Source organism: Pituophis catenifer, unplaced genomic scaffold (genome assembly GCF_029215685.1).
Source record: "Pituophis catenifer annectens isolate HBS135680 unplaced genomic scaffold, rPitCat1.0.hap2 SCAF_6, whole genome shotgun sequence".
NCBI lineage: Eukaryota > Metazoa > Chordata > Lepidosauria > Squamata > Colubridae > Pituophis > Pituophis catenifer.
In genome coordinates this window covers 59,415,746-59,442,926 of record NW_027256886.1, presented here as the reverse complement: position 1 = coordinate 59,442,926, position 27,181 = coordinate 59,415,746, and the positions used below count along the sequence as shown (strand labels likewise).

The 27,181-nt window shown below is 34.5% G+C and overlaps 1 protein-coding gene across 1 annotated transcript in view; it reads right to left on the bottom strand.

The window, feature by feature from the left end:
- The window catches only part of DOCK1 (dedicator of cytokinesis 1), a 437,647-nt gene that overhangs the window by 2,292 nt on the left and 408,174 nt on the right, over positions 1-27,181 (bottom strand). Inside the window, exons 48-51 of the mRNA XM_070945964.1 lie at positions 24,733-24,878; positions 23,354-23,552; positions 17,847-17,997; positions 12,870-13,015 (exon numbers count right to left, since the gene is read on the bottom strand). Of these exons, the coding sequence (XP_070802065.1) occupies positions 12,870-13,015; positions 17,847-17,997; positions 23,354-23,552; positions 24,733-24,878 (642 nt within the window). The remainder of the gene's footprint in view (positions 1-12,869; positions 13,016-17,846; positions 17,998-23,353; positions 23,553-24,732; positions 24,879-27,181) is intronic.

Below are 27,181 nucleotides of genomic sequence, written 5' to 3'. Positions count from 1 at the left end.
GATACATCAGATTCATAGTTTAAAGATAACACTTAGATCAGGATAACTTTTTCTTTAGTGGTAGGCAATTCTTTGTGGATAAAAGGGCAATAAGTAATCAGATCATTTCCCAGGAAAGTAATGGTCAGGTCAAATTTCTTGCAGAGTGCTTCTAGAGAAATATTTCTGATGTAAACACCTTGCTTCATTGTACAATAGAACCAAATGAAGTTGTTTTCCATTTATAACCATCTTGTTTTTCTTTTTTTTTTACACAAAAAAATTACCAAGTATCATTTAAGAATAGTGCTGTGAACATCTATGCACCACTTTTAATGCATTCAGATCATCTGTGAACTAGTACTTAATGATATTTTTCAAGACTTCTCTGTTTTAGCAGCTAGTGCATCCTGAAGCTCCAGGATTAATGCAAACAGCGTTTCGTGCTTCACAATCCACTTTCAAACAAAATTGCTAGGAAAAAAGGCAGCGATTTCTTACCATTTTGAAATAGCAAAAGTATACAGTTATTAATGTTAGAGATTCCACAAATCTCTCTTCTACAAAAGGACATGTGCAACAGTTATTATATATTGTATGTACTATAATATAATGTAATAATAATTTATAATATATTAATTATATTTATAGTTGATTTGTTTCATAAATAGGTATTCTCATTGTTTCTGTAGCTGGCTTGTTGAAGTGGAAGAATGGTCTGAAGAAACTCTTGCATCCATGGTCAAAATTTGACCAAAACCCACAGTTATGTAAAAGTCAGGTAATGAAGCCATTTACATGGTGACATATCTTTCAGCTTTTCATTTGAGGTCAGTTCTGTCTCAATATCAGGATAGAACAAGCATTCTGTTTCATCTCTCAGTAAGAATTATATCCTAGAGAATGTAATTATTTTTCTATAGAGAAACTAGCTTTAGTCATGAAGTAGACCATTTGTTCTCTGCATTATTACTTACTGCAAAATCCTTTGTTATTTAGCTACAGACTGTGCACCTTTAGAGTGGCTATGTAACATAATCAATACAATGTCAGGAAATAACGGATGACCGATTTACCATAATATTTTATATTGTGAAGGGCATATGCATAGTAATATGCATTTTTGACTTTATGGATGGATGAATGGGGGAATTAAAAACCCAAAAAATTCAGAGAAAGATACAAATTTAAAGGAAAAGGTTTCTGAAGAATTGAATACAGTTGCTGCATCTTATAAATCTTCACAGGTCAAACAATTTAGGCTAAGGGATAAGGTATTAGGACAGCATCAAGCTCAGGATGGTGAGTTTCACATTAAAGGGGAAGCATTTAAATTTTAAAAGCAACCATGGAAGGAGAAGGTGGAAAGAAGGTAAAGAACCAGAATGATATAAATCTCAGTTTAATAGAAAATATCAATAAAGGAAAAGATAGAGGAACAAGATTCTAATAGATGCCTGTGAGAACAAAGCCTTTTCAATGAAAAGTAGTGCTGCTTCCCCTCAGAGTTAAGGGAAGGTGTGGTTTTGTAGAGTATTTAAACAATAGAAAAATATTACATTGGTCATCACCATCAGCCATTCAGTCATGTCTGACACTCAACCACTCAATCAGCATTATCCAAGCCCCTCTGACTTGCACCACCTCCTTCAGATCTGCATTGGTCATCCTGCTGCCATCCATTAAAATGTTCAGCCAATGGGTACTATAGTGCCCTTCTCCTTTTTCTGCTGATCACTCCAATGTAATTGACTTTTTGAGTGAGCCAGCTCATACTAATAGTACTGGAAAGCATCACCAAGAAAGTTGCACTGGAACTTCTTTCTGGAGCAGAACTAATAATGGCTTTTGATTTCATGCATATCAACACTGTATCATTTTGGTTGTCCCCATAATCAAAAAAGCCAAGAATGCAGTCCTAGATTTAACTTCCACTCATGACTTGATAGATCCTAACTGAATAATCTGCTTTAGTGCTGTCTTGATCTCAAAAGAAGATTGCAATAATGACGCCAAAAAATTACAACCTTATGTATAATGAAAAGATGAGATCTGAAGAATGATCTTAGCAATCTAAAATATTAATTATCTCTTGAGATCAAATTCATTTTAACCTATAAAAGACTATATACTTTTTAGAAGAGCAGTAGGACAGGGAAGTATTTTTCTTTTTGCAATTTTTTCGTGTGGGTGGGAAGGATGGTTGGTCATCTACTGCAGATGCTCAATCTCTGCATTTTTTTTTTCAATAACAGCAAGTTGGATTCCCTGGTTTACACGAACTCTTTAAGATTTGGTAAGATCACCCATATTAACTTTGGAGCTCTAAATCCTAGTATGAACCTGAATTGGCACAATCTCAATATGTTAGATATTCTAATTATACAAAATAATTGTCAGAACTATGAAATAATAGTTTTAGTGATTAGAGCTATTCTGATATTTTTTGTGGTGGTGACTAAAGTAATATGGAAATTGATCACTGAAGAAGAAGAAAAGGACCAATAAAGAAGAACATTTATAGCTCAGGGTTCACATGTGAGGTCCTTGGTGCTCTTTGAGCTTGGCTGTTTTCTTGCAGATGTTTCTTTACTTAAGTAGGTAATATCATCATCAGCAACAACAGCACAGATAGTTTGGGTAATGAAATGTCTGCAGGATGCAAGAAAACAACAAACTCAGTGAAGAAAAGGAATTAACAATTTAAATTTCTGCATAATTTTAACAGAAATCCCGAGTTGTGTGATTCCATATTAAGATACTTGAAAAGGATACTAAAATATCTATGTTTGCCCTAAAATGGATTAACTCAGATATGTCATTAGAAAGAAATCTTGTATTTTAATACTATTAAATTAATTGAGTAACATACATATTCAGTAATAGATATGGCTGCAAGTAATGCTTTGATGGCAGAGTAGGTAGAATATAACACATTTTGAGACTGAACTCTTAGATCGATAGTACTTGCAACTTCTTCCTATCTTCTTTCCACTTTTATAAACATGCAGATTGTTCCTCTAGTTTCTATCTACCTCATTACAATGAAAGAAGGGGGAAAAAACCTATTAGTCCCTGAAGAAAAGTTTGACTGCCAATCACAATATTCTTGAAACAGAGATCCAAATTTCCTGGAAAACTGAAAGGTACCTTCCAATTTTTTTTTTTTTTTTTTTTTAATTTGATTTATATGCCGCCCTTCTCCGGAGACTCAGGGCGGCTTACAATGTGCTCAGCAATAGTCTTCATCCTTTTGTATATTTATACAAAGTCAGCTTATTGCCCCCACAAACTGGGTCCTCATTTCACCTACCTTAGAAAGGATGGAAGGCTGAGTCAACCTTGAGCCTTGGAGAGATTCGAACCAGCAGTAAATTGCAGGCAGCTGTGTTAATAACAGGGTGCTTTAAACCACTGTAGTACCAAGGCTCTTGAGCTTACCCCTAGTGACTTAATTAACACATCCGTGTAGTTGTCTTGGCAACAGTACGAAAGTTGGTTGCTGCCTTCTTTCAAGATATTTTGTCGACTTCCAAGTTTAATCTGAGATTCTGGTACTTCTTAATGGCCTCCCTTCCAAATATTAAGTGAACCTGACCCTGCTTAGATCCTGGGTCTATTTCAAAATTTATTTCTATATATGTGAAAGTGTACTATTGTTATTCAGCAAATGTCTCAGGCTGGCTAGGTATTTATAAGCTTCTGGCTTGTAAACCTGTACTAGTGAAACTTAATTATAGGCATTGGTAGAGATTACGTTTTTATCTGTAAGTGAAAAACCTTTTACTTCTTTCTTTTCTGTGTCTGTTTTATATTCCTATATTCCTATTAACAGTTTGGCCTTTTTGGATCAATTTAAATTTCATAATTTTAAATCACTTGTAAAGGATAATCAAAATAAATTTAAAAAAAAATAAAAAGACTCTATTTAAGTTTGAACCTACTGTAGATGAACCAGCAAACCTACTGTAAATGAACCAGCAAATTGCTATCAATAGTTAGGCTATGGACTAATTACATTTAGTAGAAATAGAAAACAGAGACTTATTTATTTTCCAAGCCTAAATAAAGAGGGCCAGGGGCTTTATGTATATTTTATACTTTCGTTAAATAAGGACTGTGTTAGATTTCAACAATGGTAGGTTTTAAGAGAGTGACTGAACTAATGATATGGTCTACCAGAAATTAAAGCCACACTTAGACCAATTTCCTACAGTCATGTGACCTTCAGGAAAAATGGAAGTCTTATTTAAAAGACTTGCATCTTGTCTCCAATTTTGCATTTTGTCTCCAATCACCTCTCTTTAATTTTTTTTTTACTATATTAAAAGAAACAGCTGTTGTTTCTCTTGAATTTGCCTTGACAGAAATGGGTGAGATATAAAGGAATGGGAATTTTTCTCCATGAATTAAAAAAAAAAAAACATCTGGGGTTTGCATTTAAATATTATGGCCAAGAAATTAAAATCACTGTTTAAAAACAAATTGTAGTTCCTTGACTTTCTCTTCCTCTGTTTCTGGCACAAAAGGATATGCAATTGTTTATCCTTATCTACATGCATCTTACTTTATAATTTCCTTATATAGGGCTAATTCTCTCTTTTTCATAAATTATACAATATTTTGAATACACACACACAGTTGATTGCACTGTATGATAATGTAAACAGTAATTCTCACAGCACTATTGAATATTAAACATTTGAGACAATATTTATAAGATAGTATAGAAGAACTGAACTCAAACAGTAAATTATAGCCTTTCTGTTTCATTTTGCCTTTATTTATTTGAATTCTGTTAATTCATGCTAATAATTAAAGAAATTTCCCTTTGTTGGTGTTATTATTTATTTATAACTAGGACTTCTTATACACATGTATATATTTATACACATATCACTAGAGAAAACATAAAAACAATAAAACAGAAAAAAGAAAAACAGAAAAAGATAAAAATAAGAAACAATAGTGGCTCAGCTACCATCAAGCTTAAAAATCTACTTAATGTTTACTAATGTTACTTATAAAAACCCACTGTTCTAGTTTGGCCTCTATGATCTATTTGTGTCCAAAGATATGCCAAATTTCAGATTAATGAAGATATCTGTCATATAATAATTTGATATACTATGGAGGTATTTCATTGATCTTTTCTTTTCAGTAGTCATAAATGCTTTCTAATTTTGATAAAAATGTATTTCATTACTTTTGTCAAGAACAACATAACTTGTCAAAAAGAAAATCCTTTATTGGTTTGCTAAAGTTCTAAATACAGGTTCAAAAAGCATAGATACTATGAGCAGACAAGATGCATGGATGAGTATAGTTTTCAACTTACTGCACATGATTACATATGTTTATTATGAAAGTAATAGAACTGGAGTACAGTTATCATATAATGTTTTTGTCTTCATTAATTCTACTACTATATATTTCTTCTTTAAAAGGTATATAAAGTTTTGCATGCAATTTTAAATTAATTGAGATTAAATTTTTATTTCCATTTTGAGTAGACTTTCTATGTTTTAAATTAAACGTCCTTTCTTTTGAATTTGTTTTCTTGATTCTATTTAGCGTGTGGCTGATTTTGTATTCAGTGATGGGTGCGATCCTTAGAAAGCAGTATGCAAGGTCTCCTGTTAACTTCCAGAGGAAAATATTATAGAAGTATTTTGTAACTTTAGAGCTAAGGACCCTGATCTGAATATGTCATTCTAGTTCTGAATATGTCATTCTCCAGTTCTACTATAGGGTGAGAGTTTATGCTTGTTCAGATGCTACTGAACTGCAGTGCCTTGAATCCTTTATCACTGGCCATGCTGTCCAGGACTACTGAGGTTTTAGTTAAACATTTGAAAAGCTTCAGGATGACCACTCCAATGAGATTATGTCATCTAAAAAACTTCAGTATGTATTTTTATAATGAAAAGTATGGATACTTCAAATGAAACCAAATGTATAAAGTTGGATCAAATTTAAATGATTATAGTAAATATTGAGGGAGAGCGCGGCACTTGGATATGCCTCTTTACTTCATTTTCCATGTGTATGATGGGATTACTGTCAAGATATATCCTACTTTTAAAATGTGTTAATAAGATACATCTTGCTATCACACAGAAATATTGAACATTGCCTAACAGAGTGCTGATCATGCACATATAAGCCAATTTAATCATGGATCCATAAAATAAGAGACACCCATGCATGATATTCTCCTTGTACAATTGACTACAAGTTGCAATTGCATTCTGTCATTTGCAAGGAAAACTTTTCTACATAGAAGACAAAAAGTTGATGAAAGATATTAGCTGTGAAAATATTCAGATGCATATACTGTAGCTCTGGATAAATCAGATTTACAAAAGGAAGGTGAACCGGTTCGGTGACGTCATATCATCACCGCTACTGGCTCGGCGGAACTGGGCGGAACCGGGAGGAACCCACCACTGATCTCTCTCTGAAGTTCAAGCCTGCATTCTTTTACAATAGAAGAAGCCTGTCTGAATGGAGAAGTGATAAACTGGTTTTTCCTAGGAGAACTGAAGAATATTGGGAAATGGATTTGTCACATTTAATCAGAAACCACTTTCCTCTGGACTTTGTTGGGAAGATACACCGATTGTGGAGACTGAATTTATTATACTTAATTAGGCAACAATTGATAAGAGATGGTATTAAGACAGCAACATAGGTATTTGATTCAGGACAAATTATTCTTAACTCTTGGAATGATTAGGGATAGATAAGATGCCATGGTAAATTTTCTACAAATTGATTACAATAAGAGTTTGTTAACAGAGGATTTTGTAACTTTAACATTGCCCTTTTTATTATTGTTGTTTTTCCTGTTAACTATGATGCCATTAATATAGTTATTGATATGGATGACAGGTCAATAATTAGTAGTTTAAAACATTTTTACAAATGTTTTCTGGGCCTGTTTCTCAAGGGACGGGAAACCAATACTGTAGTAATATATGAATCAGTATTCAATTAGGTGGTATAATACAGTATGTGTATAATATGTGTTGGGTTTTTTCTCATTTTTAATACACTTTTTTCAATGTTTTGTTTGCTTTGTGTTTTTTCTTTTTTAAAAATTTGTTGGAATTTTGTGTTTTAACTTTTTTCAAATAAAATAAAAAGAGTTTTTTAAAAAAGAAGACACAGACAAGCTACCACAATAGTTTTAGGCTGATTAACTATATGAGCCACTGTACTGTCAATTAGTTATCAATGAGTCAGGTTCAACCTCTGTTGCCTTCACGGACAAGCAAGTGATGTCTCAACCTGATTTCAGTGAAAACGCTCCAGTAAGGATGTTCAGAATAGCTTTAATTCTGTCTATCTGCTTAACCATTTCTCAAGTCTTCTTACTCTTGCCAACCATTTTTTTTTCTACTTCATCATCCATTCTCATCACATGTCCAAAATATGTGAATTGTGGCTTGCTTTTTATTGCCTCAAGGAAGCTGCCATTCTCTATTTGGTCCAGGATTGATTGGAACTCCTTACTGTCTCTAAACCCATAATTCAGTGGCATCTGTTTTCTTCCACTCATTCTGTGTATCCATCTTTCAAAGCTTTATCTTTTTACATTGGAAAAAACAAGTATCCAAGCTTGTCATTGCTCTCTAAGATTAATCTCTTACTTCTGTAGCATGTTGGCCATCTTTATTCTAGAGACCAAGAAAATTCATCTAACTTCATTTTTTTGTAAATTTAGTAAGTATGCAATTGGATGTTACCTTTGTCTATTTCCCATTTAACATTAATCTGGATTTTTCATTTTGGATACTTCTAATCTTATTTACTTTTGACTGATAAAATGATCTGTTACCAAATCTAAAATTATATTTTGTCTTCCATTTTGATTCCAGCTATCATATCTTCCAATTTTAACAATATATTCACTATATAATTTAAACAAATTTGGGGCAGTGTGTGTGTGTGTGTGTGTGTGTGTGTGTGTGTGTGTGTGTGTATAAAAGAAAAAAAAAGAAATAATAAAAAAGTGCACGGGAAGCAAAAAGATTAAAGATAGAAAAGAAAGAAAAAAGTAGCTTCAAATATTCTTCACAGCAACTATAAGTACAAATATATTTGACCTCTCTCTAAAGATATATTCTCTTACTTTTTTCTACAACCTATCCTGTTTAATCATCAAAACGATAAGTCATGAGTTCCTTTTTTTCCCCCATTTTTTACACACAAAGTCCTTAAGCAGATTCTAGTCAGCAATAAATGTAGATAATGCCTTTTCTCTAATCAAATAAGTTGGGGCAATATCCATCTTTATCTGATTGCCTTCCTTATTAAGAACCTCTCTGTTTCCTCGCATTCAATTTTTGCAACAGCTTTTTTAAACTGAAAGGATTCTGCAGAAAAATAATTAGGTGTTCTGGCACATTTATTAGTGATTGTATGATCCACATTCTGACATGATCTTGGCTACAATATGTCAAGGATCTTGTTATACTCAATAAAGCAACGGTAAATCTCCATCTTGTACTCTCTTTTTCCATTACCTATCTTTTGTTAGCTATCTTATATACATTTGCTTTTCTGAAATCTGCCTCTGCCTTATTATTATTATTATTATTATTATTATTATTATTATTATTATTATTATTATTAATTATCGCAGTCAGCCAGATGTTCAACTGGGTTTGGCATTTTTGTCTACCTATTATTATTTAAGATTTAATCTTCAAATTGATTAGCAGTTCAAGTCCTAACCAAGAACCTAAGAGCTATTAAAGTAATGTCTGAGATGATGATAATCATGATGATCATGATCATTATCTATATTCTTTCTTTGTTGAACTGAAATATCTTTCCCTCTCTACCTTGCTTGACATTAGAAAGCACATGTCCTTCTTCTTAACCAGGGCTTTCATCTTCCAGCTACCATCATAACTTGTTCTAAAAGCCTCATGGATCTTTTCCTCTTCAAAATACTGGGAATATTTCTCATCTGTTCTTGCATGCACAATATCTCTTATCACAGTCCATGCTTCCTTACCTTGCACAATGTAAGCCTAGTCAATCTATTCCTTACATTGATTTTATATTCCAACTGCATGTTTTCCAAATCATATCTTGCTGGCCCAACTTCTGTCTTTAATTTTCTGAGTTTAACCTGTATTTTTTACATGAATTATTCATGGGCTGTTCCACAACTTGTAGCAAGAAATGTTCTAACTGACTGGATCACACTTCTTCATCTTTTATGTTCTATTATATAGTCTATACCATGTTTTTAAAGTTGTCCATCCAGTCCAAATGTAAAGATATCCTAACTATAAAGAGATCTCGAGCTGCTTAGGGCTTTAAGGGCTAATTCAACAGTTTAAATTATTTTCAGCAGGGAACTGGTACCTAATGCAGACCTTTTACTGCAGCTCTGTTTCTTGTTTTGATCAGTCACCTGGTCACTTACATTTTCATTAAAATATCATTTCTGGACAGTTTTCAAGGTAGCCCGTGTGAAACTCACTTCAAGAGTGGGCTGGAAAACAATTGTCAAAATTTGAACAGCTCAGAAAGGAAATGTATCTGGCATACCAATAATAATTGTGTGCAATCACAATCCTTGCCAAGGTGTCCATTTGCAAATCCAGTAACAGCCGGGAACCAAAGAGCATACCTAAATTAAGAACTTTCTCTTTCTGTTTTAGTGTAACCTTCTTTACAATAGGTTTCACTTCAATCCTATGTCCTGTTTTATCAATACACCCTTTTTTTTTCTTGGATGTGATTTTTACTTTGTTCTTTGTTCTTCCTCATCCAGTCTATTATTGCTATTAAGGCAGCAGATTCGACACCCTTAGAGTCTTGAATCTGTATGTCAGCACTACACTGAAGTGCTCATTTCAAAGCTCCAAATGATCTTCTCCAGGAAGTTTATGTAGATGTTAAATAGCAGAGAATAGCAACAGCAATAGCACTTGTATACCGCTTCACTTATATACTGCTTCACAATCCTTTACAGCCGTCTCTAAGCAGTTTACAGAGTCAGCGTATTGCCCCACAAAATCTGGGTCCACATTTTACCAACCTCGGAAGGATGGAAGGCTGTGTCAACCTTGAATGATCAGAATATACAATAGAACCACAAAGGGGGAGGAGGATAAATAACTACGCAGGCAACAGTTTGGACACTGTCAAAATAGCAGCTTTACTTTGGCAGCAAAAATATTTAACTAAAACATTGGAGACAGAAGGCTGTAAATTAAATACTGTCTTATTGCATTCCAAACATATACAGCAAAACCTGTGTAAGGGGGAAAACAGGAGGGACAGATCTAAGCAACAATTTATTTATTTAAACTGCCTGGATGCTGCATAATTAGCCTTTCAACCTGAGGGCAGAATTAAACAATTTTCCTACCTTTGTTATGAAAAAAAAATCAGGAGCACATATCCTGAAATCCTCTGATTATCTCCCAACATAACATAAGCCTCATGGCAAACGTGATGGCAAAAATTGGATATGAATAGATACATGGAAGAGTCTTGTGAATGAAGAAATGTGACACAGAAAGCAGAATGACTAAAGAATTACGTTTTACCCAACATTCAGAGGATCTGTAGTTCAACCAAAAGGCACATATTCTTGTTTTTGCAGAGCAGAAGGAAGGACAGTGCATGATGATTCAAATGCCGAACAGTGAGACTTTGTGAGTTAAAGCTCTATTTTGCAGCAAGACAACTGTGAGAAAACTCACAGAGGTTCTAATATAATAATTGAGATAAGGAAGAGAAGTAGAAGCCATAATAAAATACACACGGAAAGTGAGGGAAAGAGACTTGACAGAGAGGAAAATTAAGTTAAAACCTGATTTCTTATATTTCTCACGCTTTTCTGAACATACTGGTTTTGTAAAGAATATTTTCACAGTATTAGAATAGAATAGGGCTGGAAGGGATCTTGGAGGTCTTCTGGTCCAGCCCCCTGCTCAAGCAGGAGACCCTATACCATTTCAGACAAGTTACTGTCCAGTCTCTTCTTAAAAACTTCCACTGAGGGAGCACCCACGATTTCTGAAGGCAAGCTGTTCCACTGGTTAATTGTCCTCGAACCAATAAATTGAACCAATAAATCCTCACTGTTAGGAAGTTTCTCTTTAATTGTAAGTTGCTTCTCTCCTTGATTATTTTCCATCTATTGTTTCTTCTCTTGTGGTGCTTTGGAAAATAAGATGACTCCTCGTCTTTGTGGCAGCTCCTTAAATACTGGAATACTGCTATCATGTCACCCCTAATTCTTCTTTTCTTTAGACTAGTCTAACCCAAAACCTGCAGCCATTCTTCATATGTTTTAGTCTCCAGACCTTTGATTATCTTAGTTGCACTTCTCTGAACTTTTTCCAAGGTCTGTTATATGTTGTATGTATTAAGTATATATTGAGTATGTTGAACACTAGCCTTGATGCAGGGCCCATTGAGGCTACAGAGGCTGGGCCTTGCATAGTTATACAGGAGGAGTTCGAACCTGTCGATCCTGAGGAAGAGGAGACGGTTTTTGTAGCTGTTAGTTTGGCCATTTCCATGTTAGATCCATACCCATCTTGGCTGGCCAAGGCTAAATGGAAGTAAATACCGGTAGCTCTTTTACAGTTCGTTTAATGACTGTTTGAAGTTACAATGGGCATGGAAAAAAGTGACTTATGACCACTTTTCACACTTATGACCATTGCAGCATCTCCATGGTTATGTGATTTACATTATCCTATTGACAACTGACTCGTATTTATGATGGTTGCAGTATTCAAGAGTCACATATCCCCCTTTGTGACCGTCTGATAAGCAAGGTCAATGGAGAAACCACTTTTCTGGTTAGGTTGATACAGATAGATTGGCTGCTATTTGTAGGTGGGTATTTTTTTATGATTGTTTGCCTCCCAAAATCATTGGTTTAAGATGGGCAAGTTGAATAAATAAATATAATATTAGATTGCACTACTTTATTAGCATAGGTATCACAATATCCATAATACAATCCCTTATTTGTTTCAGTAATGGCTCCTGACCTACTCTCTGACACTCCCATAGGGTCAAAAAGCCATTTCTCCCATTTCTTTTGCTGAGCTGAGTTACAGCAGAATCTGGAGGGGAAGTAGGCCTTTTGGATGCTTGTTATCTCAGCACTAAAAAAATCAACTTCCCTCCCTGGAAAGAAGAAGCAGGAGAAGTTGGTCATTTGTTGTCAGCTCTCAAGTCTCTATAGATTCATGGAACTGGAAGAACAGGAGCCCTACTCTCTCCTTTCTCCTACTAGAAGGAAGGAAAGTGGATGTTTCCAGCAGCTAAATTAATGGAGGCACTCTGGATTTTGTACTGTGAAATAATTTTCCTCGCAATTGTTTCCAGATGGCATTTCCTTACGTTGCCACAAATCATCTCACAATATTTCAGGCACTCTGGAAGCTTCAGGAGGAAAGAAAGATGGATAACAGCAGTTCTACAAGCTCCATTTTGTTGACAAATGGACATAGGGAACACCCATATACCTTGTTCTCCACTATATTAGTATACTGATATTACCCATATTTATCATGTTTTATTATCTGTCAGATATAATAATTTTGCCTTCAAAATATTTTGAGGCTGACAATTCAGTTTGTTTGCATGCTTTGGTCTAACATGAAAAAAATGTTAACTGTGCCTATGTGTCAGAATATAATGAATAGCTTCTAATTACAAACAGCAATATTTTCACTCAATTATTTTGACAAAATTGCATGTTCCAAAAACAAAATATATGATAAAATTGCTGGCCTTAAGATTGATATTTAATTTGTTTCCGTGTATTACCCTATAAAAGTAGTATTTTACCAAGTCAATAAATATTATGTAGACTTACTTCTAGCAACAGTACTTACCCGTTGAGGTACAGGGGGGGAAGTGGCAGTGCTAATAGATTCATGGCTCTCCATGACATTTCCATAATCCGCCATGCCGCCTTTCAGAGGTAATGGGGGAGGAATGCCCATCATTTCCAAATTATTCATGCCATTTAGTTCTGAATCTGAAAATAAGGATGCAGTTAACTCAACAGATTATTCACATTCACAGCTAATCTATAATATTATGAAATAAAAGGAACTTTTTTTAGTTTCACAAATTTCTCCCAACATCTCTTATTTGAAAAATGAGAGAGTAGCAGCAAGAAACATCCAATAGCATAAAGAAAGAGTCTTTTTATCGTAATATGTAATTGCTAATCAAGTTGATCTCTAATTTTGCTCAGAACAGGTTAGAAATTATAATATATGTCCTTGATTGTGACAAGTATTAGAATGTGTAAGCATTATAAATTGGTGGGGGCCAGAAAAATGTGAAATTGAAATGCCTCTTCATACATAAATTCAAGGTTAAATTCAACAGAAATAAACAGTGCATTTGTAACAATATTTGTTATGGTTGCTTTACCACATCCATAATAACCAGAAATGTCAAGAATGGAATGATCACACAGCTGAGAGGCTAATCAGCTTTTCTTAAATGATGTTTGATACTGCAGAGTTAGCCATTACTAATCTTTGCCCCCTCTCCAACAAACCATTCTTAATCGAAGTTGAAGTTGTGTCCCATTGCTCCTTCTTTGACAGAGCTGGTTAATATCTATATCTTATCAAGTGGAAAAATTAGGAGCATCTATACTGCAAATGATCCTTTAATAACAAAAATGTGTCATCTGAGATGGGAATTTCTAGATATTCATTTACAATATCAGTGATTGAATCTTGGACGATGTATGAGAAGTAGTCTACAAATGCTTTTACATATTATTATTGTGAATACTACTATGAGGAAAGAGTCCACTAAACCACCTCTTACACTTTTTTACCTATTATTCCTTAGTCACTGATTATAAATGATTCAGTATTTTAATTTTTTCCCTAGGATAAACACAATTTAAAAGGACTCCACAAACAATTTAAAGAATTAAATTTGTAACTATATAATTTTACTAAAATGTTAGAAAATGACTGTAATGTTAAATGAAGTAAATAGCTATGGGTAGTCCTTGATTCACAACCAAAATTGAGCCCTAAGTGAGACAGTTGATAAATGAGTTTTGCTCCATTTTACAACCTTTCTTGCCACAGTTGTTAAGTGATCACTGCAGTTAAGTTAGTTAACAACTATTAATGAAATCCAACTTCTCCATTTACTTTGTTTGTCAGAAGGCTGCAAAAGTGATCATATGACTCAAGAGACTGCAACCGTCATAAGTATGAGTCAGTTGCCAAGTAGCTAAATTTTGATCATATGATCACCGGGATGCTGCAACAATTATAAACATGAAAAACAGTCATGAGTCACTTTTTTCAGTGCCGTTGTAACTTTGAATGATCACTGAACAAACTCTTGTAAATCGAGAACTACCTGTATTGCACAGCTTCAGGTATCAAGAGGAACAATGAATAGATTGCAATATCAATATATGCAATATATCAATAGATATATTCCATTTAGGGCCCTTTTTTTAAATTGCCAGAAGTTTGTTAAAATCTTTAATTCCACATAAGACAACATTCTGTTACATACAATATGAAATGTGCGATACAGATTCTTGTAAATGAGGCCCTAAAGATTTATTTATTTATTTATTTATTTATTTATTTATTTATTTATTTATTTATTTATTTATTTATTTATTTTCTTTCATATTTCTATGCTGCCCACTCTCCGAGGACTCTGGGCGGCTTATACCAAAGACAGTATACTAAATAGCTTATTGCCCCCAACAATCTGGGTCCTCATTTTACCCACCTCGGAAGGATGGAAGGCTGAGTCAACCTTGAGCCGGTGAGATTTGATCCACTGATCTGCTGAACTAGCAGTCAGCTGAAGTAGCTGCAGTACTGCACTCTAACCACTGCACCACCTTGGCTCTATTTACAAGATGTTACAAATCCCACTCCAAATTAGATTACAATAGTCTTTTAGCCTATTGTACCTCACAAGGTAGTTAGAAAGAAGAAACGGGGATAGGAAAGAATCACATACGCTGCCATGAACTCTTTGGAAAGGGGATCAGGTATATGTAGTTAAAGGGAAAAATGTCTTTCACCTGACTACTAATAATATTTCATTATTATTTTCTACCTCAGAAAAGTAGTAAAAATAAACTTCCTGAATTTGTGTTGGGAACCTGCACCATCGAGAAGCAGCCCATCAGACTTTAGCTTCGTGCGCATGAAATACATCCATTTCAAATCTTTTAAAGCTTTACTCTTGCAGACAACTGCCTTTCTGCAGTATTAAAAGACAGGAACTGATTGTGAGAAGTAGACAGCCCATTAAAGCCTGCCAAAGAGATGAAATCTCAGTCTTCAGATGAGGAAAGCGCACCTAACTGATTCCAAGGGTACCTAGAAGTGGATTCCCTATCCAATAAGCAAACAATTTATTTCAGCTTGGTCTGTGCTGCCAGGGGATTCTGGAAATTGTAGTCTGCTTGCAATACTGAATAAGGCAACAGTGACTTTTATAGTTTGAGCCAATTTAGAATTGAGTTCCATATACTGTTGCCACACAATCTCCAGCTGGCCCAAGGCAATATACTCTATTGTTTTTCCCCAAATGGGGCAATTTTAAAACTAACTTTCTAATCTTCCTGACACAAATTTTATTCTTTAATTTTCTTTCTTTTGGGACATTGCAACTTTTCACATGGTCAAAATAATCCTTGCAACTGGGCCTGTTTTTTGTGTTAATGTAGCTCAGTAATGAGACTGCTATGACTTAGCTCCTTTGTTCTTGCTTATTAATAAAAGAATAGAGCCCTTATTGGGTACAAAAGAAATATTAAATCTCTGTATCAGAAAAGGAGCAAAAACAAAATATAGGTGAAGTAAAGCATTCAGATGCCTTTAGATAAAAAGTATACCAATGTTAAGATGTATCTTTTATATCTCATCAAACAGTTTAGAATTACGTTTGTGTGTGCTTCTGTTTTGTAAAAAGGAATCATACAGTTTAATATTTCAACAGTCTATCAATCTATTTAGTAAATGTTAACTTCTTTAAGAAATTGTATATACTAATTACTAAATTCTTTTAAGAATTTGTTTTGCTGCTTTACAGTGGTCAAATTATCTTCCCTAATTTCTGGGAAGAGTTAGGAAATCTGTATTTCTGCCCAAGTAATTTTTAATGGTCAAATCCTGGTAATGACTAGTGCCAGGAAAAAGTGGACAAAATCTGTTTTACCTACCTATTTCTACTGTAACTTTTGCTACAATTTCTCCTTTTTTCCACACTCTTCTATTTCCCTCTCCTCCTCCCCACCCCCTCCATCTTCTCTACTGAGCTGCCTTCCAGGGAACAGATTGCTCTTGTCAGAATTGATCACCTATTGAAAATGTCCTGCCTTAGTTCCTGTGTTCCTGTGTTCATTTTTGCTAATCTCACTTTTTTCCTTGTTAAAAATCAAAACTGATCACTTGGAAAGGGCTTTTCCCCCCTTCCTTCTATTTCTCTATTTAAGCTCCTTCCATTTGCATGAAATAAGGCTACAAATTACCTGCCTTTTTAAAGAGAACAATTGAATAGATCAGGAACCTGCAACAGACCCTCTTTCCCATATATTCTTTACTTCCTGTCTAATAAGCGTTTATTTATTTATTTATATTAAGCACATACTGTATATATAGCAACATGTGTTAATGAAGAAACTTGGGCAGGTAACCAAAAAACAAGCAGTCAAAAATATAGACATGGCTAACCTTAAAAATTCTGTAAAGCATAAAAACCAAACTTACATAAAGGTCTCCACTAACATCCCTACCATAGTGCCTGGAAGAATAGCCAAATCAAGACCATCTAAATCTCAAGGTGAAACTGTTTCATAGGACAAGTGCCCTGACAGAAAGTTTCGCCAAGCAACATTGCTTCACAAAAGGGAGCAAGAAGCATACCTACCCTGACAGATATAGTAGAATGAGATAAAGCTACTGGAGATGGGAGTAATCATGCCATGTGTGCCTTTAGAGATCACAACCAGCACTTCGAATTGCCCACAAAAAAAGCTTTCTTAGCTATGGTGATACTTGGGTGTGGAGGGCTAACTCCAACCCTAACCTAATCCTAACCCTAACCCTAACCCTAACCCTAGAGTCAGACACAACTCTAAAGGGGAAACCTTTACCTTTACTTTTACATGGGTATATATGGTGCACCCCAACTTCATGCCCTGCTGAATTTTTGAAGCTGGTGAAAGTGAAGTTCCAAAAAGCTTTTCAAGGCTAGTCCTATGTAGAGTGCATTGCAACAATACAACTGTGAAGTATTTAAAACATGAATGACTGTGAGTGGTAACACCCAAACTAGGAATGGATAAACCTGGCACAAAAGATGGATTTATGCAAAATAACTTCTGGCTACAGCTGCCATTTGCTTCCCAGCCATGAACCTGGGAAGACTCCCAAATTGCATACCAACTTTAAATAGGGAAATGTTATCCAGGCAGAATTAAGAGTAAAAGGTCTCTAGATTTAGGGTGCTAAAACTCATAGCACCCCCAGTCTTGGTAGGATTCATCTGAAGCTTCTTTCCCATCCAGAACTGCACAGCCTCTAGGCAATAGGAAAGGACTTTGGCAGCATGGCCTGGGCAGAGATATACAATATGATGATACATAATCCTATGAAAATAGATTACCATTCCTGGAGGCTTCGTGTAGATATTAAATAGGAACAGGAAGACAGTTGTGGCATCTCTCAAAGCAGAGGCACGATACAATTATTTCTTTTCAACCCAAGATCAATATGAGTGTGCCCTTGATGGAAATATTCTATATATTTGTTTATTAAAATAATACATCTAGACATGAAATGTTTTAGACTTACTGGGCTGTAAAGTGAAAGAAAGCTTGGTTCTTGGAGTGATTGGTGGAGGAATACTTTGAGGAGGTGGCAACGGGGAAACAGATAACCGTTTTTCACTTCCCATAACATTAATAACTTGGCTCTTTGGTCTTTGTGGTCTCAATGGGCTGATCTAATTGGGAAGAAAAAGAGAACGTTAGACCAATTTGAAGTATATTTTACCCTAAAAATGAAAAATAGTGGTCCACAACATACTGCTAAACTATAGTTCTTAGCATCACTTACTACTGGTCATGATGGCTGATAGAGTTGTAATGCAGCAATATGTAGTAAATCAAATTACATACATTTGCCGAGAAATACAATAAAAACTAATTTGATCTTAGAGCATAGCTGTTGGATATAACAGAGAAAACACGAATTTATGAGCTGTCAATATTGTGATAAGTGTGTTCCAATATGTACATCATAATGATAAGAAAAAAAGTTTTTCTCTCAAGGCAGCATTACTCAAGTCAAATTAATAAAATAGCATTAATAAAAGGACCTTGGTGTGTCCTCTTCCAGGGATACAATGATAGATTTTTCCCTAGTTTTTTGAATAATAAAATGTTCTGTACAACTAACAGATTAAAAGATAGATGAGGATGAAAAATATTTCTATAATGATTCTAATCTTTATGCTACAATCATCAACATCTTAATGTTGAGTTTTCTCATTCAGGCCACTAAACCACATAATCTTGACTAGTATTTTTAGTTACTGATGGAACATAATACCGGTTGTACTGAATTATCTGTGTTAGGCAGTGGTGGGATTCAGCCAGTTCACCCCACTTCAGGAGAACTGGTTGTTAACTTTCTGAGCAGTTTGGTGAACTGGTTGTTGGAAGGGCAGAGAACCGGTTGTTAAAGTATTTGAATCCCACCACTGGTGTTAGAGAAACTATAGAGCTTCTAATAAGAGTTAGATAATGACTGATATACAATGGAAATGCACTTATAATTTGTCATGCTTCTTAGGGTAAAACAGTGATACTGCATCCCACCCCACCCCACCCCACCCCACCCCACCCCCTGTTACTAAAAGTCAAAGATATGTTGAACTGGGAGCACTCAGAAATAGTCTTATCACTTCCAGGAAGTTATTTATCCCCCTTGCTTCCAAATCCCATTTCAGAACATCTTCCTGTACATCTACTGTCCCTAAATCTCTATGCTTATGCAGGTCTTTTGTGATTATTTTTCAATGAAATATAGAAAGCTACTATAGGTGCATAGACCTGTTTTTATACCATAAGTTATATACTTAAAACACCAATCTTTTTTCAGCCGAAAAGATGCAATACACCACAGTGGTAGTTAAATAGATTTATTTACTTGCACCTTTCTCAAGCTAAATAATTTCAATAGATGCTTAAATACAATTAAGCATTTTTTAAAAAATCTAAAACTATGCTTTCTAATAGAAGAGATTGATCTGCAAACTGTTAGAATCTGAACAACAATCTCTCATCCTCTTTGATGCAGGATGGAAAAGAAAATTGAGAAAAAAAACATTTGCTCTTCGATTATATGTCTGTCCCCCTCTTCTTGATTGTCGGGTATAGAGAAATACAGACAAGATAATATTTTTAATTAATATATCTTATCTGCATAAGATTAATATTTTTAGGAAAAGCTGCTTTAAAAAATTATAGTAATATCTGTATTAAAAATAGTATATTGTAAAATAAATTGCTGCCCCATCCAGTTAATGCAGAATTGTCATGAACTGAGATTCAGGTGACTCTGAAGCTGAAGAAGCTGTTTCAGCTGAGCTGGTGGAATGTCAACCTCAGGAGATATCAAGGTAGGAATCCCTTGAGGCTGATCATAAACAGGCATCATCAGAACAATTGAAGCAGTCAGATGATGACTTAAATATGCAAAATATATGAAGAATGCATAGTATAAAATGGCTATTATAAATAGGGAACTGTTTCTTCTGTTTCTTGTATTTGGTGAAGCTCAAGCTAGAGAACATCGTTGCTTGTAACAAAATTAATCAAAAGAGGCAGATTTTTATGAAGTTGTTCAAGATCTGGAATACCAGAATTATTTTCAATTTCCGAGTTAAATTATAGTCTACATTTTGTGGGTGGGTGTTTATGTTTGGACTTTTTGAAATGCAAATTCATGGCCAATTTGATCTCCCTTTTCATCATTAGCTTGATTCATAGCTCATAATAAGTCATATTTATTTAGTAAAATATCACAATTTACTATGTGCATAATTATTGGATTCATATCATATGTTAAACTCTGAACAAATAAGTTACATAATGTGCAATATGGGAACTCAACCTATGTTTGACAAGAGAATATACTGTGTGTGTGTGTGTGTGTGTGTGTGTGTGTGTGTGTAACTATGTATATCTATAATATTTCTGATAAAAATTTTATATTATTCATACACCCAAAATAATTCCTTTGCATGATTTTAAAATAAGCCAATGAAGAGGGACACATAAAATTATAGACAAGAAGGTATTAGTAAAAAGAATACCATGAAGAACAAAGAATGAAAATAAAATCTGTTAGAAAAAATATGATCAAAAAGCTTAGAATAGCAAACACACACCTCCACACACTTAGATTTTAAACTATTTTATCTCCACAGCAACTTTTGCTTGAAAAATTATGAGGTGTCAATAATGAGCCATTGAACTGAATGGCTAAATGGGAAATTTCATTTTTTTATCTCTCTAATTTAGAACTGCCTAGTTCAGAACTATCATACTACCTCCAACTATGTAGATCCACACCAGCTGTAAATGTAATACAGCTGTTTTCTATTTCAGCATATAGAGATAAAGTAACCAACATTTGTTTAATTTAATGGTTTTAAGGTTGTTGTATGCTGTCCAGAATTGCTTATGATGGATGGCCATATAAATCTTGTACATAAATAAAGCCCTTCATACCAATTAGCATGAACAGAGAACACTTTCCTAGATTATCTAAGACCTAACAAATTGCTGTTATATAATGAAAATTTGAATTTAAGAACTGCTGTCAAGAAAAGTGCATGTTGATGTCCATGCAATCACTTGAAGTTGTACTTAATTCAAGGGACTCTATTAAAACACTTAATAAAAAATCTAATAAAAAAAAATTGATACTATGTGAAGAGGTTTCTGATAACACAGCAGGACTTCTGTCACTTTCATCTTTCCCTCTAGTGCTGTGTGCATAAACCACAACCTGGTTTTGGAAGATTTCCTGTCTCTTCAAAGGAAAGGAGGAATCCTTTCCCTGGCCAAATGACATCCATCAATAGAATGGTCTCAAAGCACCAGAGTAATGATGCTTTTCCTTACTCTAATGGCTTTGGAATGTATTTTACCCAAAGACTGAAGGCTCTAAGAAGGAAAAAGGAAAGAGTCGGTACTTCTATATTTTTAAATTATCCTACACTTTATTAATGGCATTATTTTGGTTGATATGTTTGTTATTTATGTTATTAAGAGTAATACAACACAACACAACATTTTACTTATTTTTACTCTTGGTTAACTCTAAGGTTTAGGCTCCCTATTTCTGCAGCACACTTCTGGTCCCTAAGTAGTATTCAGAAGGATACCTTAGAATAGATGAGAACACATGCTAGTAATGCATCCATTATAGTTTTACCCAAAACTAGAATTAACATGAAAAAAAATGAGATTTTCCTAGCACAGAAAGTGTAACAATCTTCCTAAAGGATACATATCAGGGCTGAAATCCAGCAGGTTCTGACAGGTTCTGGAGAACCAGTAGCGAAAATTTTGAGCAGTTCAGAGAACCGGCAGTGGAAATTTTGAGTAGTTTGGAGAACCGGCAAATACCACCTCTGGCTGGCCCCAGAGTGGGGACAGAATGGGGCAATGGTGAAATCCAAATTTTTTTACTACCAGTTCTGTGGGTCTGGTTTGTGGGTGTAGTGTGGCTTGGTGGGCTTGCAAAATCTCCATTACCACCCCACTCTGGGGTCAGCCAGAGGTGGTATTTAGTGGTTCTCTGAACTACTCAAAAATTTCTGTTACCGGTTCTCCGAACTGCTCAAAATTTCTGCTACTGGTTCTCCAGAACCTGTCAGAACCTGCTGGATTTCACCCCTGGAATGGGGATTTTGCAATATCCTTCCCCCAGGAGTGGGAAGGGAATGGGGATTTTGCAGTATCCTTCCCCTGGAGTGGGGTGGGAATGGAGATTTTGCAGTATCCTTCCCCTGCCACGCCCACCAAGCCACGTCCACAGAACTGGTAATAAAAAAATTCGATTTCACCACTGATGCATATGTTTATAATTGATTTAATCTAGAGGCAATTGTGCATTTAAAACATGGAGAGTATATGGTATTTTACACTACCCTTCATTTGCTTATTTTTATGTATTGTATGCATGAGATATATGCCTTTTATCCTGTCTCCCACTCCCTCTCCTACATAGAAAACTAAAAAAAATTAAACAATACAATATTTAAATGAACCAGCAGGTAACTATTTGGAAACAATAAAGCATTTTGTAAAAATAACCCTAAATGCAGTGGTATAGGGCTTCTTGATATTTATGATTTTCCCTACTTCTTCAGTACAAAAGGCCTCTAAGCAGAGCACAGATACCACTAATAAATTAGTTGGGAAAACATCACAAATGGAGTCCTCTTACTCATTGCCATCCAGTCCAGATTTGACAGGGCTCTCACCAACTGACCTGAGAGCATGGATTAGGAAGATACAATAAAGGCTCCAAGATCCCTTCCAACTCTGTTATTCTGTTGTCCGTTACTATTTAACTTCCAAATCTCATGATAAATTGTAAATCCAGATTAATGTAAAATATATCTACTGTGCCACAAAGAAGCATAGCAGTTATCCAGTTTGGTGTTTTTAAAGATTCTGTGCTGGTTTCTCTGAACAGTAGACAAGTAGCAGTAGAAAACAGCAGACAAAACTGTACAACTGTAAAATAATTGTTTACAATAGTTAGATGTAACAGTATTTTACTTTAATTCTCTCACACCCCTATATGGATAGCAATAATTGCAGATTCTTTTGACTGTACTTAGCATATCTCCGTTAAAGACTGAATATAATTTATGATCATTGTAAAGTTTATGGTAGGCCTGGAAAAACTTATTGGATACTGATTAATCTCCACTCCCTGATTTCTCTTTAAAATGGCACAGTATAGAATTAAAAATACATATGGGAATAAAGCTGCATAATTTTCCAAATGTCAGCACTTGGGATGCGCTATCTGATCACTTGGCTAAATGATCTAGAGAAGAGGCTTCTTCAAGCGAATATACTAATTATTCTGCTTCCTCTCTATGTTACATTCACAAGGATTTATAAGTTTTGAGATATTCAAATCAGTCCTAAATGATACAAACTCTTTAGTGATGCCAGATCTTAAGAATATATCCCCTGTTCCAGCATTTTGACAGAATTCTGATATGCACAAGTTATTTTTTAAATAAAGTATGAGTAAATTATAATTACAGTTTCTGAAAGTATCACTGCTTCAGACTGCTGCAGAGAAATATCAGTTGATTTCAGTTCTTTCTCAAATATTTCTTGGTGCTTGCTGTTTCTCTTTTCTTTCTTTTTTTCTTTCTTATCTTTATCTGAATCATCTTTATCCAACTTATCTTGTGATCGAGAATGCATCTTCTTTGGCAGAAGGGGCTCAAGCACAAACCTAAACAATATTATTTTTTTTTAATATGCAGTTAGTACCATGAAAGCACAGCTCTTTCAGCATATTCATTCTACTTCAATCAAACAAGGAAACGTGCAAAAACATGTTTGTTTACAGATACCTACTATATGCAAACATACATTTAGAGATTTTCATTCTCTAGGATTATTTTTCCAAACAGTTTTACAATTCAGTATTGCATTTTGTGAATCAAAGAACATTGGAAGGTCTTTTTAGTAAAAATGCAGCTGATGACATCAATCATCATTATACGTGTTCTCTGTGGCTACTTTTTCTTAAGGAACACAATCACATGCTAATAACACCTATATGGAACTGTAGTTGATAGTTGATAGTATCACGGGATGTACTCATATTGTCTGCTTTTTAAGGAAAGCAATCACACTAGTAATTGTGGGAAAATTTCTGCTCCAGATTAAGGCATAACAGAACTTTCCTGCCAAAAAATATTTCTCTGCTATCTATTTATAGCAAAATGCAAATAGGCATGTTTGCCTCCCCAAAGAATAGCCAGTTTAAACATACTTTTGCAAATGCACAAGTATCATAACCTGTTCCATTTTTTAAAATTCTGTGTACTTTTACATGCCAAGATAAAGAACATATCAAAAGCTATTTATAAAGCTAAAGTAAATACTATTGCTAAATGCCTATTTTTATTATGTGAACAATGGCAAGAGTTAGTGATAAAGTGTCTGGGTCAAAATCTTGCATTCCATAAATATGTAGGTAATTACTCCCACTTCCTCTGTGCAATGGGACAGGGATCATGGTGTATGCAACATCAAACTAGTGATAAAACAAAACAAACAAAACTAGTACAGAAATTCACCTAACCATTTAATATTTTAACATTAAATAGTTAGGTGAATTTTAAATATTTTAATTTTAAATATTAATATTTAATATTTTAGATAAAAAGAGGCTGATAAGAATCTTCAAGCTAAATATCTTTTTGCACTGTCTAGCTATAAGACTGATTTTCAATTTGCCTGTATAATTTTATGAAATAAAAGCAAATAGCTCCAGAATGAACTAGAAAAATAGACCTCTTATATCCCACACATCATGATAGACTCTTATAGCTTAGACTTGATTTTCAAAAAGACAAAGAAAAGGGGGCAGAGCAAAACTATAGAACACATTATGGTGCATTTACCCATCTGATCCAGGCCTAGAAGGAGCACTGTCAGAAGAGATGGAAGAAATTGAAGCAACAGATAGTGGCCTTGAGGAGGAAGGCATTGTGAACGATCGAACCATAGACCTTGGTCGACTGCCTTGCCGGTCATCTACTGATGAGGGCTACAAAACAAAACAGAAATAAAAATAAAATATAACTTCTTATTATGTCTGTTACCAAGACATAATAAAAAAATGGAAATGAAAAAAAGTATGGTGACTTCATCGGACCATTATTAAGAGCATTGTTACTAACTGGGGTTCCAAAGATATCACTTATAACTCTATGATAGCCTTTCTTCAAGAAGGATATTTCAAATAGCAGTTGTTATAATTATAATTACACTCAAATTTGACAGACATTGGTGTGTGTGTAGAGTACGGAGCTAATCATGAAGAAGAAATACAATAATGGTTAAGTAAACAATGATTTAGCCCTGGAAATAAAGAGGGAATGAGAAAGAAGTTCAATACCTTGGTTATCTCTAACATAAGTGGAGGTCAAGGGAAACTCTATTAGACTTTAAAATTCTTTAAATATACTCTAAAATTCCCTCAAAAGTTATAGTAGTCTTTGTGATATTGGTTTCCTGACTTGGCCTACTCCACAGCAAGATAGAATTCCTATTGGCCATTCTAACTCCTCACTTTCCCATCCTATTTGGTTGTACCATGGAGTAGGCTGATGACACAGATTAAGGAGGTATATTCCCTCCTCAGGAAATCACCCCCTCCCCCTAGCAAGATCATTAGCAAATCACCAGCTACATTCAATATTTTATATATAGGATAATAAACATTTGATCAGTAGCTGACTTTATTTGAAGAGCAGCACTTTTGGCCACCTTTACTGTTACTTTGACTTCCTTGGTTGGACTGCAATCTCAAAGGAAAAGAGAACAACCAGCAGCCTGCCCTAATCAGCCAGCAATAACCAAGTTGTACACTCTCATCTTATTTCCCCATGATGATTTTTACTTCAGCATTTATTCTCAGGCTTCTTTCCATTCCTTGCAAACACATCCCTTATCACCAGATATCATTACAAACCTTACCTCACTTGGTACCTACATTATAAAAAATAAGATGGAGTAGAAATGAGCCAAATCTGAAAGTTGCCTCTCTGGTGGCAACCTCACTGCTCCTGCTCAGCTCTTATTTTAAATACAGGCAAGAAGCTGGTGCAAAAGACAGCATCAGGAATCTCATCCCAAGGAGAGATTCTGTTATCTGAAATGTAAGGAATTTTGTTGGCAAGGAGTAGGAAAATGGTATGTTCTTTGTCCTCACACTCTACTTGGAGAGATCTTGGCATCTGCTACAGCTCACCTCTCCTGGTCTGGGGATTGGCAATTTCCTAGATCAAGAAGGGATCCCATGATTTTCTGTGTGAATGAGATTTTACTTGGTAGTGATCTAACAGTCCATTACATCTATTAAATACTATTACTTAAATGGACCAAAATGTTATAGAAACAAAAATACCAGTACTGAGATTCAATTACCTCTGTTCATAAACAAACAGAGATGGGGAAAAACCTATGTAAAATACTTTTAACATAAAATTTTACAGTACTGAATACTAAAGATTTGATAGCTATTGATAAATGATATACACACAAAATATTCATGCTTTTCTGACAAAAATAAAACTCCTGTGCTCTCTGATCATTGATAAATAGTTCAAACTATTAATTAATAGGAAATGGGTTCTGCACAAGGTACTGATAAAACAGATATAACATTATCTGTTTTAACAAGATCTTTGCTGTGATTAACAAAACTGATAGGATACCATCTGGGCATAAATAAGGCATTAATTTTGCCATAATGTTAATAAGTGATTTATAAGTAGAATTTATGTCCCTATATTTCTTTTCATGTGGAAAATATTTAGACTGGGGATGGCCAACTGACAATTACTAAAGCAATTTATCTACCTCCAGCGGACTTTATGAAATAGCTGCCTTGAACTCCACTAGGTAGTACAATAAGTATAATGTTTATACACTGGATATGGAACATATTAGAAGATGACTTACGGAGAAAGGGAGACTTATCTCTTTTCTTGTTATCAGTTTTGTCACTGTTATTTTTAGTAATGATGGTGAATCATATAATTTAAATAACACTAAACTGAGAAAGCCTTGAGCATTTTCTTAGTCTACAACACTTTTCATTCTCCCATACCTGATTTATCTTCTTTTTAAGGAATTGATTACTCCTAATCAACTACTCCAATTTTATCATTATTGCATAGAAAACAAAGTGAAGATTAAAGTTTGTACCAAAGATTAACTATAATACTTATACGTGGTAAAAACTATAGACAGAAACCTATAAATAAATATAAAATAAAGAAGAATAAATATCAATAGTTTATGTTTTCCTTTTTAAAAGATCAGATACAAATAATGTAACACAAA